The sequence below is a fragment of the Cokeromyces recurvatus genome, assembly GCF_025118155.1.
Source record: "Cokeromyces recurvatus strain NRRL 2243 chromosome Unknown BX663scaffold_1, whole genome shotgun sequence".
Lineage (NCBI taxonomy): Eukaryota > Fungi > Mucoromycota > Mucoromycetes > Mucorales > Mucoraceae > Cokeromyces > Cokeromyces recurvatus.
In genome coordinates this window covers 1,264,891-1,279,113 of record NW_026251387.1, presented here as the reverse complement: position 1 = coordinate 1,279,113, position 14,223 = coordinate 1,264,891, and the positions used below count along the sequence as shown (strand labels likewise).

Sequence of the window (14,223 nt, the reverse complement as noted above, 5' to 3'; positions counted from 1 at the left end):
AGGTAGTTTGCTACTATGTATATTCCTAGTTTATATTAAAGTCTGTCTCATCTTTATTTACTAATAATAACCAATTTCTACTTTTATTTTGTCGAAATAGTGTAGTAAAAATAATTCCAAATACCTTATATAATTATTTACAAAACATCATGCTATAGATCGTCTTTACATGTAATGTTAATTTTAAATGTTTAAATCCGTTGATGACTCTTGCTCTCTCCCTCTTTTCTTCTAAATAGGGGTGTTTTTTTTTCTTTACACATTAAATGCGTGTATATTTTAATGCTATTTCCTGGTTTGTTGTTTATTGTCTAATTATTTGTCTACTCCTACATGTACTCGGTTATCTCCTTCACCATAAAAATCTACATTTTCACTTCTAGCATAATCCGAGAAAATATTTTTTCGATTGGCTCTCTTCTTCCCCTCCTCTTTTCCTCTCGCTATTTGCGTCATAATTATGCTTTTTTTTTATTAGTAGTCCGTCCTGAGCAAAATTGACGTGTCCAATATCACCTGCCTAATTGAGAGTTGTTAAAATAAAATTTTTTATTTAATAGAATATTATTTGAATGTAGGAAAGATAAATCAATTATTAGACAATACATAAGTGTACTTATGCTAATCATAAATAAACATAAATAAATAATTTAAACCACAAATGGGGTCAGAATAAATATACGTATTTGCTAAATACCAAATTTTATAAAATAGAGAATAGTTTCCATGGTAACAAGTTTATTTCAGTTACGAAATTTTTAAGGTTGCATTGTTCTACTGGATCAAAAAAATAAAAAAATAAAACCCAGTTTGTATACTATAATAATCAGATTATTTTTATCTATTTTTTCGTAAGATTTACTATTTATATATAAAAAGAGAGAGAGAGAAAGAAGCCTAGTAATTTATTATTCTTAGAAATAATAAAGAAAAATTTTTTACAAACGAAAACTTTAAAGCTTTTTTTTTTTTTTTTTTTTGCCTTTTCTTATCATGAACACGGCCTCTGTCACAGATGTAAAACTCACATGCTTTTGAACCAAGACCCCAAAAATAGGATTAACAATGAGCAACAATAAACCCACATTTTCTAAAATTGGAGTTTGATTTTTTATTAGAAGACATTATTGTTTCATAATAATAGGACGATTATTATTTTTTTTTTTTTGACATCTTTTAAATTATCAGCATTTTATTTTGCATCCCATTTTCAGGTACAATACACAGACAATTAATAGTAAGGATATGAAAACCGACAATAAATAAACAAATTACGCAATTTGTGTCTCTCTTCATTTTAAATTAAGTCTGTCAAATTTACTTAAATTTATTGTTTTTTAAACGAACAATAATAATCTCAAGGTCGCGCCACTTTTGTAATTACCGGGTGGGGTTCCATTATTTAATTTTTAGTGTTAGTGCACTCTATTCTTATTATTTATTTAAGTATAAACTACTGCTATTACGGACATTTACACAGATTTTAAACATAAACTTTTATTGTTTTATTATTCTTTATCTTTCTCTTTTTTTAAAAAAAGTAATTAAAAATAGCTTTAATCACTTTTATGAATTGCTTTTATTAGGGAATCAAGTTATACAATCCTTTCTTTTTTCTCTCAAGAAAAAAAAAAAAAAAAAAAAAAAAAAAAAACTTCTACTATCTAAGCCATTGTATATTTGTTATTTAGTTGAATGTTATTTATATTTTAAAAGTCCGGTAATACATAAATTGATCCATTTCTGTTTTATTTTTCTGTTTCTTTTTCTTGTTTAAATCAAAAAAATTAAAAACTATCACATAGTTTGACATCTTTCCCCTCTGCCCCTCTTTTATTTTTTTCAACAAAAAAAAATACCTTATTCTAGTAGTAATTTCGATCCGCTTCAACGCTTCTATTTTATAATAAAATATAAGAAATAACAAAAAAAAAAATGAATATGAGTCAAATTCTTTCATCTCCTCAAACTATTCCTGCTGTTCTTAATCCCGAATCAAGCATTTTAACCATAAATTCACAAAATGTTAATACATCAACAATACAATTACCTCCTCTTAAAGATATTTCAACTTGTAAGCTTATTAGTTTTAATTTTCTTAAATACTTGATTATATTAAATTATAGTTATTTTTTTTTTTAGCTGAAAAATGTACCTCTATGCTATCCGTAAATAAGTTACCTCAATTTCTAGAGCCTATTCCTGTATTTGAAAACTATCGTTGCGAAAGTGCATTTGTACCAAGGATTTATTCTTCATTTAGTTCAAAGGAAACCCCTTCATTAGTTCCATCCTCTGCTTCTTCTTGTTCTGAATCACCTAACCCCCCTTCTCCACTTCCCGATGTAAATAGTTCTATTAGTCATCAACAACGTACTTCTCCTATATCTTCTATTAATTCTTCACAAATACCCTGTCGTTATGCATACTTACCATCTATTCAACCTAAACCTAATACCATTCCTCATCATGAACAACTCGTCTCCTCTAGATGTCCTGTAGCACATAATAGCAATTGGTCAAGAGAAAGTAGTAGCATCCCAATGGTCGATGAATCAGGTGCACCTTTATCTCCTACCATGAGAGCTGCTGCTGCTGCTGCTGCTGCTGCATCCATGCAAAACCACTCTGGCTCACTAGTTGCAGATACCTTTATCAATTCAATTAGTTTATCTGCTGCGGATGAAGAAGAGTTTTCAGCAAAAAAACAACGTCTAAATCATGGTCATATTACATCATCTTATACTGGCGGTGTTTGTCCATTTTCTAAAGAAATTGCAAATGGAAACAAACAGCCCTCTTTTGCTCGTGTATCATTTATGTTACATGGCACCAAACGTCCTTCGACAATAGGTGCTGATCAAAGAATGTTTTTAACAAAGAATGCACATATTAAGCGACCTCGTAATGCTTGGATTCACGTAAGTTTTTTTTTCTTTTCTTTTTTTTTTTTTTTTTTTTTAATTCCGCTCTTTTGTTATTTTTCTCTTTTTCCATTCTTTCAAAAGTGGAACGATAAAGAGATTTTTTTTTAATATATAACTCCGTTCTAATCCTTATTTTATACTTTGTTTTATTAGTTTCGTTGTCATTATGGTCAAGCTTTAAAATCTCAAGATCCTACTTTACGTGCAGAAGAAATTTCAAAGTAAGTTACTCTATCTATTTTACAATGAAATATTAATAAAGTTTATTTATTTATTTATTTATTCAGACGTGCTTCACGCCGCTGGGCTCGTTTATCGGAAAATGAAAAGAAGCCATGGCATGATTTAGCAGAGCAGGATAAACAGGCTCACAAGGCAGCATTTCCCGAATATAGATATTGTCCAAGAAGATCAAACACTGCAGCCATGCTTGCTGCAAAGGATGCTGCTGTGGTGCAACAACAACAACAAAAACCTGAGACAAACTCAATGTACAAACCCATTTCATCCCATATTTAAATAACTAGAATAGAATGCCCTGTCTTTTATTTTATTTTTTATTTTTGATAAAACTTATTGTCTTTATTACATGATTACTCCTTTGTTTATCCTCACTCTATAATATTCATCTTTTTTTTTTATTTTTCCTTTTTAAAATTTTACTTAATGATCAAGCTCTAAAGAGGGATTGATTTAGGATACCTTAGTTTACTTTATCATTAATATTAACATATGGAGAACTGATAACAATAAAATAGTTTTTTTTTTTATTATTATTATTTCTTGCAGTAAAATTCATAAATTTAATTAGTTATTTATTACTTGGAATTTTTATCCATTTCTGGGTTTTTGTTTCACTTTTTTTTTTATATGTATTTTTTGTTCCTGTAATAATATGAAACATAATAAAAATGATACGATTGTTCTACTACTACTGATTAATCTAAAATTATTTGTTGAATAAAACTTATTAACGTGATTATATATGACTATCAAAGACACATTTTATTGATGTGTTATTATATAATACATATTAAAGTTTTATTCGTATAGCAGATTAAAAGGAGAAAGTGGTGTGCTTTTTTTTTTTTTTTTAATTTTTAAAAAATACAATTGATATAACAATAAGAAAAATAATTAAATCACGGATAAATTTATTTTATGCGCAGTTATCAGATTTTTTTTTGTATTATACATTATTGTTTAATACAAGTGAATAAAATCATAATTTTCATCTATTTTGACCTTTACTGTATACTCAAAATGATGATCATTCATTCTTTTACAAATAAAAATGTCTTTTTATATTTTTTTTTTTTTTAAAAAATGATTTTATATTTTGCACTTTTATTTTTAGAAAATAACATCAAATTCATATTTATTTTTTTTGCTTACAAACATACACAATTAATAGGTATAAAGTTTTTTTTTTTAAAAAAAAAAAAAAAAACTAGTATTGTGTGATATTATGGTCTTCTTTTTGAGGTTGTGGCTGAATGAATAATATACCTAAAATAGTGAACTAAATCCGTTTTGGTAAATATTCCTTATTTAGCTTATATATGTATACACATATATGTATCTTTTTTCTATATTTTGTGATTGTTACAGTACTATTTGCAATTGTCCCAAAAATAGACAGGTAGTCGTGTAACAACTGCAACCCTATATAAATTCCTAAAGATGTATCTATTCCCTCCCCTCCATTTTCCCCCTCTTTCTCACTTTCTCTTTTGTTTTTTTTTAAGAAAAAAAAAACCCTCTATACTCTCACTCACACACACACACATACACACACATATATATATATTGAATGACTAATTCATCAATTTTACAATCAATTAGTCTAGTGTTAACATTAGCTATTTCAATTCTTCCTAAGGCATATACACAGAATACAAATTCGGGATCGCCTTCTTCTGACAGTGCACCTGCTCAAGTTCCTCCTACATGGCTTTCTGACGTAGTCCCATTAGCTGGAAATGTTCAATCCTATCCTAAGGATAACTCATCTATACCAACAGGTTCATTACCGGTGATTGATTTTAATGCAGCTGGATATCCTAGTAGTTGGAAGATGCCTCCTACAACTTCAGCAGAAGTTCAGGCCGTTATTCGGGCGATTGATTGGTCCAAAGTGCCCAATAGTCCTGTTCGTAAAGCAAAATCGAATGGTGATCTAGATATGTCTGGTTATGATTCATCTGATCCTGATTGCTGGTGGAGTGCTACAGGTTGTGTTCAATCAAAGAATCCTCTTATTCCTCCTGATGTATCTGCTTGTCCTCAAGTAGGAGATTGGGGTTTAGTATGTATATTATTATTTTTTTTAAAAAAAAATTATATATTTATATGTTTTAATTTTTTTCTTTCCTTTTTCCTTTTTTTTTTGGCTACAAAAGACTTATGATGATGGACCTCTTACAGAATCAGATGGGGGCATTTGGGCTGAACCGCATCTTTATGATTTTTTGGCTTCTCAAAATCAAAAAGCTGGATTATTTTGTAAATATTTAAAAAGGAAGGGACGCCAAAAAAAAAAAAATAAAAAATAAAAAGAGGGTGAAGGGAGGGGGAGAGGGGAAGGTATCCCTTCCCTATATATACATATACATATATATATATTTGTACTTATTATATAATAGACATAGGATCAAATGTAATTGCTGCTCCAGCTGCGGCACAACGCGCTTTAGCGAGTGGCCACACATTATGTGTTCATACTTGGTCTCATCCTGCTATGACATCACTTTCAAATGGAAGCGTTGTAGCCGAATTGTATTGGACAATGAAGGCAATCAAGGAGATAACAGGTGTTACTACCAAGTGCTGGAGACCTCCTTATGGTGACGTTGATGATCGTGTTCGTGCTATTGCTTGGCAAATGGGCTTACAAACGATTCTCTGGGATGAAGACACTGATGACTGGAATATGCCTGGTGAAGGTGGAGGAAAGTTACCACCAAGCACAGTGGATGGCTACTTTGAAAACTGGATCACAGATCGTAAGAACGGAAAAGATAATAAGACAGGTCATATTGTTCTTCAACATGAACTTAATAATTCTACTGTCTTGATGGCTGAAAAATGGCTTCCACGGATCAAGCAAGTATTCAATGTAGTTCCCTGGAATCAATGTTTTAATATTTCCCATCCTTATTGGGAAACCAATTTCGTCTATCCCATCAATGAACAAAATAGTTACAATAGCACTGCTGAAACAACTCGTTCTTTAGTTAATTCTCATTCTACCGTTACTACTGATAACGCTCTGGTTAGCGCTTCTTCTTCTTCAATTATTCCTTCTGCTAATACTGTCAGTGCTAGCTCTACTATTTCTACTTCCAAATCTATTTTTTATACATATATTTTTTTTATTCATTTTTTGTTATTTCCATTTTAAACATATAATTCTAATTATATTATTAAATATTGATCGTTATATTTATATATTTGCTTCAAATAAAATTGTCTAATATTTATCTTTTTAACTACTCTTTAAATAGCTGTATTATATATATTGACACTAAGCCTCCCCCCCCCTCCTGTAAAGCTTCAATAAAATACATGATAGGGCGCAAGCATAACTTTTTAAAAGAGAATGGACATATACCTACATGAATTCATTTTATGCATATATGTATGCATGTTTATATTGAAGCCTTTTTTTTTCTTTTTTATGAAATATAGTAACACAAATACAAAGTTTATAGTTATACAACTTAGTACCAGGGAAACTATTATCATAATTTATTTATCAAAAGATAATTTTACTGTTTTCTGTAATTTATACCTCCCCTCCTTTTTCTTTGGCTTAGCTGATCATATGCTTTTGTAAACCTTATCCAAATATGTATAAATATATACATATATATATAGATATATAGATATATATATACATGTATATACATGTATATACACATATATACACATATAATGTAGGTGGGGATGATTGGTTGAATTAAAAGATCAAATCCATGACAAAGAAATGCAAGGATACATATTTAGGACACGTATAGTGTATCATTTGAGGGAAAATTGTAAGAAGAAGAAGCAAGGTACAGGAGCACCCTCCTAATAATCATCTACGATACTAGACTAACAATCAGTTACTTGTCTTAATTAATTATAGAAATTTATACCATAAAATCTATAGATAGAAAAGGATAGTAGGAAAAACGTAGTTGATAAAAAAAAAAAAAAAAAAAAAAAAACTTTGGATATGAGTAAAATAAACGTTCTTTACTTTTGTAGTTGTAAAAAATGATTACAACTTGTATCAAAAAGACATTTTGTGTGTACTATATATAATACTAACACAATTGACTACTATCACAGATTCCAAAGCTTTTTAAACTGATTTGTAACTATTCCTAAATCCTATGTTTGTATGTGAATTAATCATTTATTACTGGAAGCTATAAAAGCATAATTTGAAGGAGGAGGAAAATTTAACATAAAAGATTATAATACTACATCATATATCTATATATATATATTTTTTGGTATTGATTATCTTGTAAGCAAGTCAAAGAACTTGAACAAGATATCCAAAATAAAAAGGAGCAGAGCTTGATTAAGAAAAAGTTCATTATATCAAGTATGACGATACTAATACTATTAATTGAGTCGAGCTCTGATTGTATTTTCAGCAGGATTATATGCTTTAAAATTAATATCATATCTAGTATAGTATTAATTCTTCCAAGTATATAATGTAATGATATATGCATAGGAATGCTACTATGAATCACAATTTACTTTAGCTTTTATACAACTGTAAATGCATTTAAAGATTCATGTCTTCTATACTCAGTATATATTCTAAAATCCACAGAATTACTAACACAATTAATTCGTTCTTCAGCTTGAACTTATTTTTCACGTTGACTGCTTACTTTATGTTGAAAAATTTTAAGCAAGTAGTATTCATATCCAATTTTTTTTTTCTATAAATTATTCTGAAATAAACATGGACTATACATCTTAGATGGAAGATATCAATAAAAACTATGTTTACTCTGTATTTACAATGGATATAAATGATTATAATAATAAACATTTTATTCAAAACTACACTGTATCTAGTAATCAAACTATACTCGGTATACATAGACATACTGTCAAGTACAAATTTTATAGGGCAGCCTTGAAGTTACTCGTATGATGATGTATCATTCTCTATATATTATTACTGGTATGTATTTATATCCAGGAATGAGTCAATAGAGCAAACTCTCCTAAACTTCTTTTCAGCAACTTATGGTAACAAACTCAACTTATATATTGATACGTAATGTATTAACAAGCCAATATACAACAAATATACAATAGAGATATCGCTTTATTATTTTCTAATTACTTCAACAGAAAATAAGTTTGGGCATTTTAGGGGTCTACGTTCTTCGTCCATGTCAAATTTCTTTGTGTTCACTTTCTTATCTAAACTTTCAATGACAGACATCACAGCTGGAGCATCTACTAAAGGAGAAAATCGCTCGGGTAATGTGATACGTAATTGCATGGAAGGATAATTAGTAGCATCATTATCTTCAAATTCGCTATCATTATCTTCATATACAGAATCTGAGTCACTACTGCTGCAGTCACTACTACTACTACTACTGCTACTGTTATTACTATTTTCATCTTCGCTATCCGTTGTACAATTATGATTGTGAATAATCGTAGTAAAGGAAAGTCCGCTATCAATTAGACCAATGCCAGGATGTAATGGTGATACAGCAAATACTAATTCCATTAATCTTCCAACATATTTACAAACCGAAATTCCCTTACGACCAATGAAAGCTTGAACTGCATAAAAGATAGGGTCGGGAACAGATCCTCCCTGACGAAAAGCCAATAGAATGGATAGAATAGCACGCTCACGATGACTTAAACCGGGCACATTAGCTAAAGGGCCGCCTGCTAATGGCATATGAAATGCAACAAAGGCACGCGTCTCCTTTGGATAATGTGAAGTAATGTTGGAAAGATGAATAGCAGCAGGAAGTAAGCGATATAGCTGTAAAGGATGCATTGGATCCAAGTAAAGCTCAGGTAAGGCGTTTACAAGAATGGCATAAATAGCATCAAATTCCGCTTGTGACAATGCAAACGCTGACTGCGCAGCATATGCCTTAACACCTTCTAAGAATGGATCCTTTATTTTTTCTTCAAGAGGTAACAATTGATAACAAAATCCTTGTCTAACACCGCCTTCACTAAAGTAAACCCGTTTTACCTTGAACACTTCTAAGATTGCACTTAATAAGAAGCAAGATGCAGGAATCATACCAGCACGTCTTTTTGATATACGAAATACTTTTAACTTTTTCATCAATTCACGAGGATTTCGATAACGATAATGTTTTACAAGATCTTTTAATTCTCTTCCAGTAATCGAATAGCCATTAATGATTGGAATAGGATACATATGCTTACGTTTTGTACTTCTTCTTGGAATAATTTTATCTTGAGCATTTATTGCCATTGAAAGATAGCCTATTGCTCTAAATCCACCACCACTCATGTATACTTTATATCCATCTTTGTGCAATAATGTTTTCGGTAGCTTAGCTTCATCATGAGCCTTCTTTAGTTTAGCGACTAATTCATTATAAAGATCATTCATTTCATCTTTTGATTCACATTTTGCTAGTCTTCTCTTTAAAGCTGCAGCACCATAAGGTAATGATACTGGATGTGTAGATACACGGATACTATCTTTTATCAATGAGTTGCTATCATCATCATTATTATTACTATCTAAATATGCCGAGGTCATTACATAACTAATTTCAACTGATCCACCACCAAGGTCCATAGTCAAGCCATTCACGTGATTAAAGGAACCTTGCATAACAAAGTAGTCAGTACATGACTAATAAAGTTTTCATTTTTATAATTACTTTTACCTACAATACCAGAAGCAGAAATCAAAGCTTCTTCCTGCTTTGATAAAAGTGATACTCTCCAGCCAGTTGCTTGATAAATTTTGTGGAGAAATTCTTTACTATTAGCAGCAATACGTGTTGCCTCGGTAGCTATGACACGAATATCATTTGGTTCTACTTTAGCGTCTTGACATAGCTTTTTAAATCTTAGAAAACTTGTAATGACTTGATCTATGACATCGTCTGGAATGACACAATCATCTCCTTGAGCATCGAGGAGAGCAATAGGTGCTCTTTCTTCATAAGCAACCGGTAAATGGCGTGCAAGTGCACTAACAATGCCAAATCGAATACCATTGGAGCCCATATCTACTACACCAAATGGCGCTTTAATAGGTGCATTGTCTGTCATTTGGAAATTTTATTTTATGAAAATTAAACAAAAGAAGTTGAAAAAAGAAGTTTTTTTTAAAAAAAAGAAGTTGAAGAAAGAAGTTGAAGAAAAACAAAAATGTGTTCATTATTAAGCGTTATAATATTATCCAATTGAAACTAATACATTTATAATATCTCTAATACAAAACAAAAAAAAAAAAAGCTACTATTTTTAGAGTTTTTTTTTTTTTTTTTTTTTTTTTTTTCATTTTATTTTATTTTATTTTTATTATATAATGATAGATACTGTAGATACTAAAACAATACCTTTAATACCTAATATAGCCGCTATTCAGTTTTTACGGCAAGCAAGTTCTATGTTAGATTTGTAAATGAAAGTTATAAAATAAAATATGATACACACTTTTAACACCCATACATACTCTCATGTATTAGACCTATTAGAACTACAGCAACTGCCATACTCTATTTTCATCGGTTCAATGCTTTTATGGATAATAAGGAAAAAGTTATCAATTTAGACGGGATTATTAATGAAGAAGATGCACTTTATAAAAATCCTGAAGTAATTCATGCAGTTTATTTTATTTTTTTTTTCGAAAATGACCCTTTGGTTAATTAACGCGCACTTTGTTTCCCATTAGTTATTAACAACAACTTGTTTACAATTAGCTTGTAAAGCGACAGAAGTTCCTCGAAAAGTGAGAGATTTAGTCAATGTCGGATATAGGTATCCTTATGAATATGTTTGTGTATATAATTATTTGCGTGTATATAAACAGTTTCTTTTCTTTTATATATTTGTATAGATATTATCATCCAAATGAAGCAACACTAGACGTTGATGAGGTATATTTTTCCTTTTTTTTTTCTCTTACATATTGTATTTCTATAACAAAAACACTTAATTATTATTAAGAATTATTTCAAAATGAGGTCTTCGCTTGTAACTAGTGAACTTTTATTAGTTAGAGCATTAGGTTTCGATTTAGAAATGGAATTACCATTTGCACATTGTTTGAATGTATTGAGAGGTTTAGGATCCATTCGATATTTTATAATGGATGAAGCAAAAAAGCATTCAAAAAGACATCATCATTCTTTACAAAAAGAAATCTGGAAACGAATAGAAAATGGTAATATAGATCGGATGTTGTGTATATAGTTGCTAATTCCCTTTTTTTTAACAACAACAACAACAAAAGATATGGAGCCAGAAATGAGTACAATTGCTCGATTGGCATGGATGTATGTTTGGGATAGGTAATCATTGAAACAAAAATGAAATATATATATACATGTATACATATTTAATACTTATAGTTCTTATTAGTTTGTGTTCACCTAAAATTGCATTATCCCATTCAATACCAAGTATTGGTCTTGGTTGTCTATACCTTGCACTTCGTACAACTCAAGCAGAAATGTCTATGTCAATGAGTGAGTATGTTGATATGTGGGGTGCATCTGAAAATATATCAGTTCAAGCAGTACGAGACGTTGTGACAGATTTATTAGATTTTTACGAGCATTTTCCAATCCAAAAATATGACATTACCAACTAAATAATTTATTATATATAATGAACGATATATGTATCCTTTACAATAAAACTTCATTTTTTATATCACAATACTCCCATATTTTCTAATTTATGACGCTCTATATTAAAGGAAAAAAAATAGAGTAAATAAACAAATAAGCATATAAATATGTATATATATAACTCACGTGTTTGTCGATTATCTGCGTCTTCTGCTTCACTATCTTCACCATCGTTATAGTCATCCAAGTTGAAATCTCCTGGAACTTCTTGAGTTTGCACTGAAGGAGCAAATGGTAAGCATCTTAGGTTATCGATAATTCTTGCACTAAAAAAAAAAAAGATATGTTTATATTAATTAACTATGTACATATAATACGTATATATTTTATATTGGAAGCTTACATAATGCGATCTAAATATTCGCGTGTATTGTGATTCACCATATTGTTGGAGGGTACATCTAATTTATATTCTGGACCGTAATATTCAAAATAGTTATTATATGGTAATTCTTCTTTTGTTAAATCCTCTCCAACCGCTAAGCCTGTTTCAAATGTCCATGTTCTTGCTACATTACGAATTGTATATCCACCTCCACCTACCATCATCATTGGTATGTTGAATGATTTTATAAATTCTACGCAGGATGCATGACCACGCATAGATAGATTGAAACAGCCCAATCTATCACCAGCTAATGAATCACCACCACATTGAAGAACAACAGCACCAGGTCTAAACCAATCCATAATACGTTGAATTATTGGCCGAAATACACTTTTATAAGTTTCATCATTAATTCCATCTCTTAAAGGTACATTAACTGCATATCGTTTTCCTTTTCCAAGTCCAGTGTCCTAACATTATGTAATCTCAGTCACAATTTTTTTTTTTTTTTCTATTTTGAAGAAATTTACTTTAATGTCGCCAGTACCAGGAAAGAACTCACCAAACTTATGGAAAGAACAAGTCATGACTCGATCTGTAGTATAAAAGGCTTCTTCAACACCATCGCCATGATGCACATCAATGTCAACATAGAGTACACGCTGATGATATCTATAAAGTATTAAAAGTTAGCCTATTGATTTGTATTATATACAAATATTTGTATTCCCAGTTTACCTTAATAATTCTAAAATGCCTAATACAATATCATTAACATAACAAAATCCGGATGCTTCTGTTTTTTTAGCATGATGAAGCCCTCCAGACCAATTAATAGCAATGTCAGCTTCACCGTTTAATAATTTATTTGCAGCACCTAAAGCAATATGTAAATAAAATTTTGCATATTATTTTATAAAATATTATACCAATTGAGCCACCAGCTGAAATTGAACAAAATTCAAATAAACCTTCAAATACAGGACAATCTTCTCCTACGTTAACTGTAACATAAATTAGTTCAACTAGTTCTTATTTCTTACTATATTTTTCAAAAAAAAAAAAAAAAAGAAAAGAAAAAAAATTACATCGTGCAATTCCTTGTTCTAAACCGCCATATTTCATGGCAAGTTCTTCTAAATTATCAGGTGTCACTGTCTGTAAAAAATTGACATAGTCATCAGAGTGAAAACGAGTCATTTGATAAGCTGTACATCGTGTAGGTTTCTTATAGCAATTCAGTTAATACATGTTCTTGTATATATGTATATACTTTATCTTACCACAATATCCAACTTTTTATAAAGGCCATAGTTCACAACCATATTATGGACCATATGCATACGTTTGGGCTTCATATAGTGACCTAATGTGATTTAACATGTTAATATATAGAGGAGGAAAAAAAAAAAAGCTTGTAATTCAAATAACGTTACCTGGTCCATAGTTGAAATTACCAACATCGTCTATGAAGATAGATTTAGCAAATAAAATAAGAAATGCGATATATTTAATTTACGGTCATAAAAATATGAAACTCTTCTTTTTGAACAATTAGCTAAACTATAGGAGTTGGACATGCTATTACTATTAAAAGGAAAAGAAGAAAGGCGGAGGATAACTACAAAATCCGTCTCTCTCTTTTTTTTTATTTACTTATACCACAATTGTTGGTAATGCTAATTTTTCAATCTCCTCCATTATTCTGCAAATCAATACGATTGAATTTTTATTTTATTTTTTAAAAAAAAAAAAAATCGGCCTAATGTGAGCACATAGTATGGAGTATATACTGTACTGCTCAAGCTAGTTCGATCTAAAAGCTTGATAAACCAAAAAGCAATTGAAGAGAGGAAATAAAAAAATAAATATCAAATTCTAAAGAAAATAGATTGATAATACAAGTATTAGTTATTACCATGTAACGAAAAGAAGAAAAAAAAATTAGGTTAAGATTAGGTGTAATGTGAGGGTATGTGTGTGTGTGTGTATTCTGTCATGAAACAGATTGTTGGGTTCGAGCAGGATATGGCAAATAGCAATGTCATCATATATTCCAAAGGGAAAA

General features: G+C 30.0%; 5 protein-coding genes across 5 annotated transcripts; 3 read left to right on the top strand and 2 right to left on the bottom strand.

Annotated features, from left to right (window-relative positions):
- Nucleotides 1-1,935: 1,935 nt before the first annotated feature.
- On the top strand, nucleotides 1,936-3,446 carry BX663DRAFT_482191 (uncharacterized protein; the record flags this gene model as incomplete). The annotated part of the gene is made up of 4 exons (XM_051524404.1): nucleotides 1,936-2,074; nucleotides 2,143-2,921; nucleotides 3,081-3,148; nucleotides 3,215-3,446. The coding sequence occupies 4 exons, from the start codon at nucleotides 1,936-1,938 to the stop codon at nucleotides 3,444-3,446; spliced, it is 1,218 nt and encodes a 405-aa protein (XP_051387930.1).
- A 1,113-nt stretch (nucleotides 3,447-4,559) lies between these two features.
- BX663DRAFT_445982 (uncharacterized protein) lies at nucleotides 4,560-6,427 on the top strand. Its single transcript, XM_051523674.1, has 3 exons — nucleotides 4,560-5,235; nucleotides 5,330-5,432; nucleotides 5,573-6,427. The coding sequence occupies exons 1-3, from the start codon at nucleotides 4,741-4,743 to the stop codon at nucleotides 6,328-6,330; spliced, it is 1,356 nt and encodes a 451-aa protein (XP_051387929.1). The 5' UTR covers nucleotides 4,560-4,740; the 3' UTR covers nucleotides 6,331-6,427.
- Nucleotides 6,428-7,953: 1,526 nt separating this feature from the next.
- On the bottom strand, nucleotides 7,954-10,392 carry BX663DRAFT_492511 (Ppx/GppA phosphatase family-domain-containing protein). Its single transcript, XM_051525220.1, has 2 exons — nucleotides 9,848-10,392; nucleotides 7,954-9,785 (listed from the first exon to the last, which is right to left on the bottom strand). Exons 1-2 carry the CDS (start codon nucleotides 10,236-10,238, stop codon nucleotides 8,275-8,277), a joined length of 1,902 nt encoding a protein of 633 aa, XP_051387928.1. The 5' UTR covers nucleotides 10,239-10,392; the 3' UTR covers nucleotides 7,954-8,274.
- A 64-nt stretch (nucleotides 10,393-10,456) lies between these two features.
- Nucleotides 10,457-11,818, top strand: BX663DRAFT_492500 (uncharacterized protein). The gene is made up of 6 exons (XM_051525219.1): nucleotides 10,457-10,787; nucleotides 10,867-10,952; nucleotides 11,032-11,071; nucleotides 11,142-11,358; nucleotides 11,428-11,485; nucleotides 11,556-11,818. Exons 1-6 carry the CDS (start codon nucleotides 10,713-10,715, stop codon nucleotides 11,785-11,787), a joined length of 708 nt encoding a protein of 235 aa, XP_051387927.1. The 5' UTR covers nucleotides 10,457-10,712; the 3' UTR covers nucleotides 11,788-11,818.
- Nucleotides 11,819-13,761, bottom strand: BX663DRAFT_492496 (uncharacterized protein). Its single transcript, XM_051525218.1, has 9 exons — nucleotides 13,592-13,761; nucleotides 13,439-13,521; nucleotides 13,244-13,382; nucleotides 13,085-13,159; nucleotides 12,894-13,032; nucleotides 12,686-12,827; nucleotides 12,171-12,625; nucleotides 11,954-12,093; nucleotides 11,819-11,884 (listed from the first exon to the last, which is right to left on the bottom strand). The coding sequence occupies exons 2-9, from the start codon at nucleotides 13,511-13,513 to the stop codon at nucleotides 11,850-11,852; spliced, it is 1,200 nt and encodes a 399-aa protein (XP_051387926.1). The 5' UTR covers nucleotides 13,514-13,521; nucleotides 13,592-13,761; the 3' UTR covers nucleotides 11,819-11,849.
- Nucleotides 13,762-14,223: the final 462 nt, after the last annotated feature.

What these genes read in the sequence shown, in the direction of transcription:
- BX663DRAFT_445982 (XM_051523674.1), top strand. Translation starts at nt 4,741, where the DNA reads ATGACTAATTCATCAATTTTACAATCAATTAGTCTAGTGTTAACATTA. An exon ending in AAGTAGGAGATTGGGGTTTA is followed by an intron (nt 5,236 to 5,329) that starts GTATGTATATTA and finishes TGGCTACAAAAG; the next exon opens with ACTTATGATGATGGACCTCT. An exon ending in TCAAAAAGCTGGATTATTTT is followed by an intron (nt 5,433 to 5,572) that starts GTAAATATTTAA and finishes ATTATATAATAG; the next exon opens with ACATAGGATCAAATGTAATT.
- BX663DRAFT_492496 (XM_051525218.1), bottom strand. Translation starts at nt 13,513, where the DNA reads ATGAAGCCCAAACGTATGCATATGGTCCATAATATGGTTGTGAACTAT. An exon ending in ATAAAAAGTTGGATATTGTG is followed by an intron (nt 13,383 to 13,438) that starts GTAAGATAAAGT and finishes AATTGCTATAAG; the next exon opens with AAACCTACACGATGTACAGC. An exon ending in CGCAGATAATCGACAAACAC is followed by an intron (nt 11,885 to 11,953) that starts GTGAGTTATATA and finishes CCTTTAATATAG; the next exon opens with AGCGTCATAAATTAGAAAAT.
- BX663DRAFT_492511 (XM_051525220.1), bottom strand. Translation starts at nt 10,238, where the DNA reads ATGACAGACAATGCACCTATTAAAGCGCCATTTGGTGTAGTAGATATG. An exon ending in TTCTGCTTCTGGTATTGTAG is followed by an intron (nt 9,786 to 9,847) that starts GTAAAAGTAATT and finishes TTGTTATGCAAG; the next exon opens with GTTCCTTTAATCACGTGAAT.
- BX663DRAFT_492500 (XM_051525219.1), top strand. Translation starts at nt 10,713, where the DNA reads ATGGATAATAAGGAAAAAGTTATCAATTTAGACGGGATTATTAATGAA. An exon ending in CAACACTAGACGTTGATGAG is followed by an intron (nt 11,072 to 11,141) that starts GTATATTTTTCC and finishes ATTATTATTAAG; the next exon opens with AATTATTTCAAAATGAGGTC. An exon ending in CTGGAAACGAATAGAAAATG is followed by an intron (nt 11,359 to 11,427) that starts GTAATATAGATC and finishes CAACAACAAAAG; the next exon opens with ATATGGAGCCAGAAATGAGT.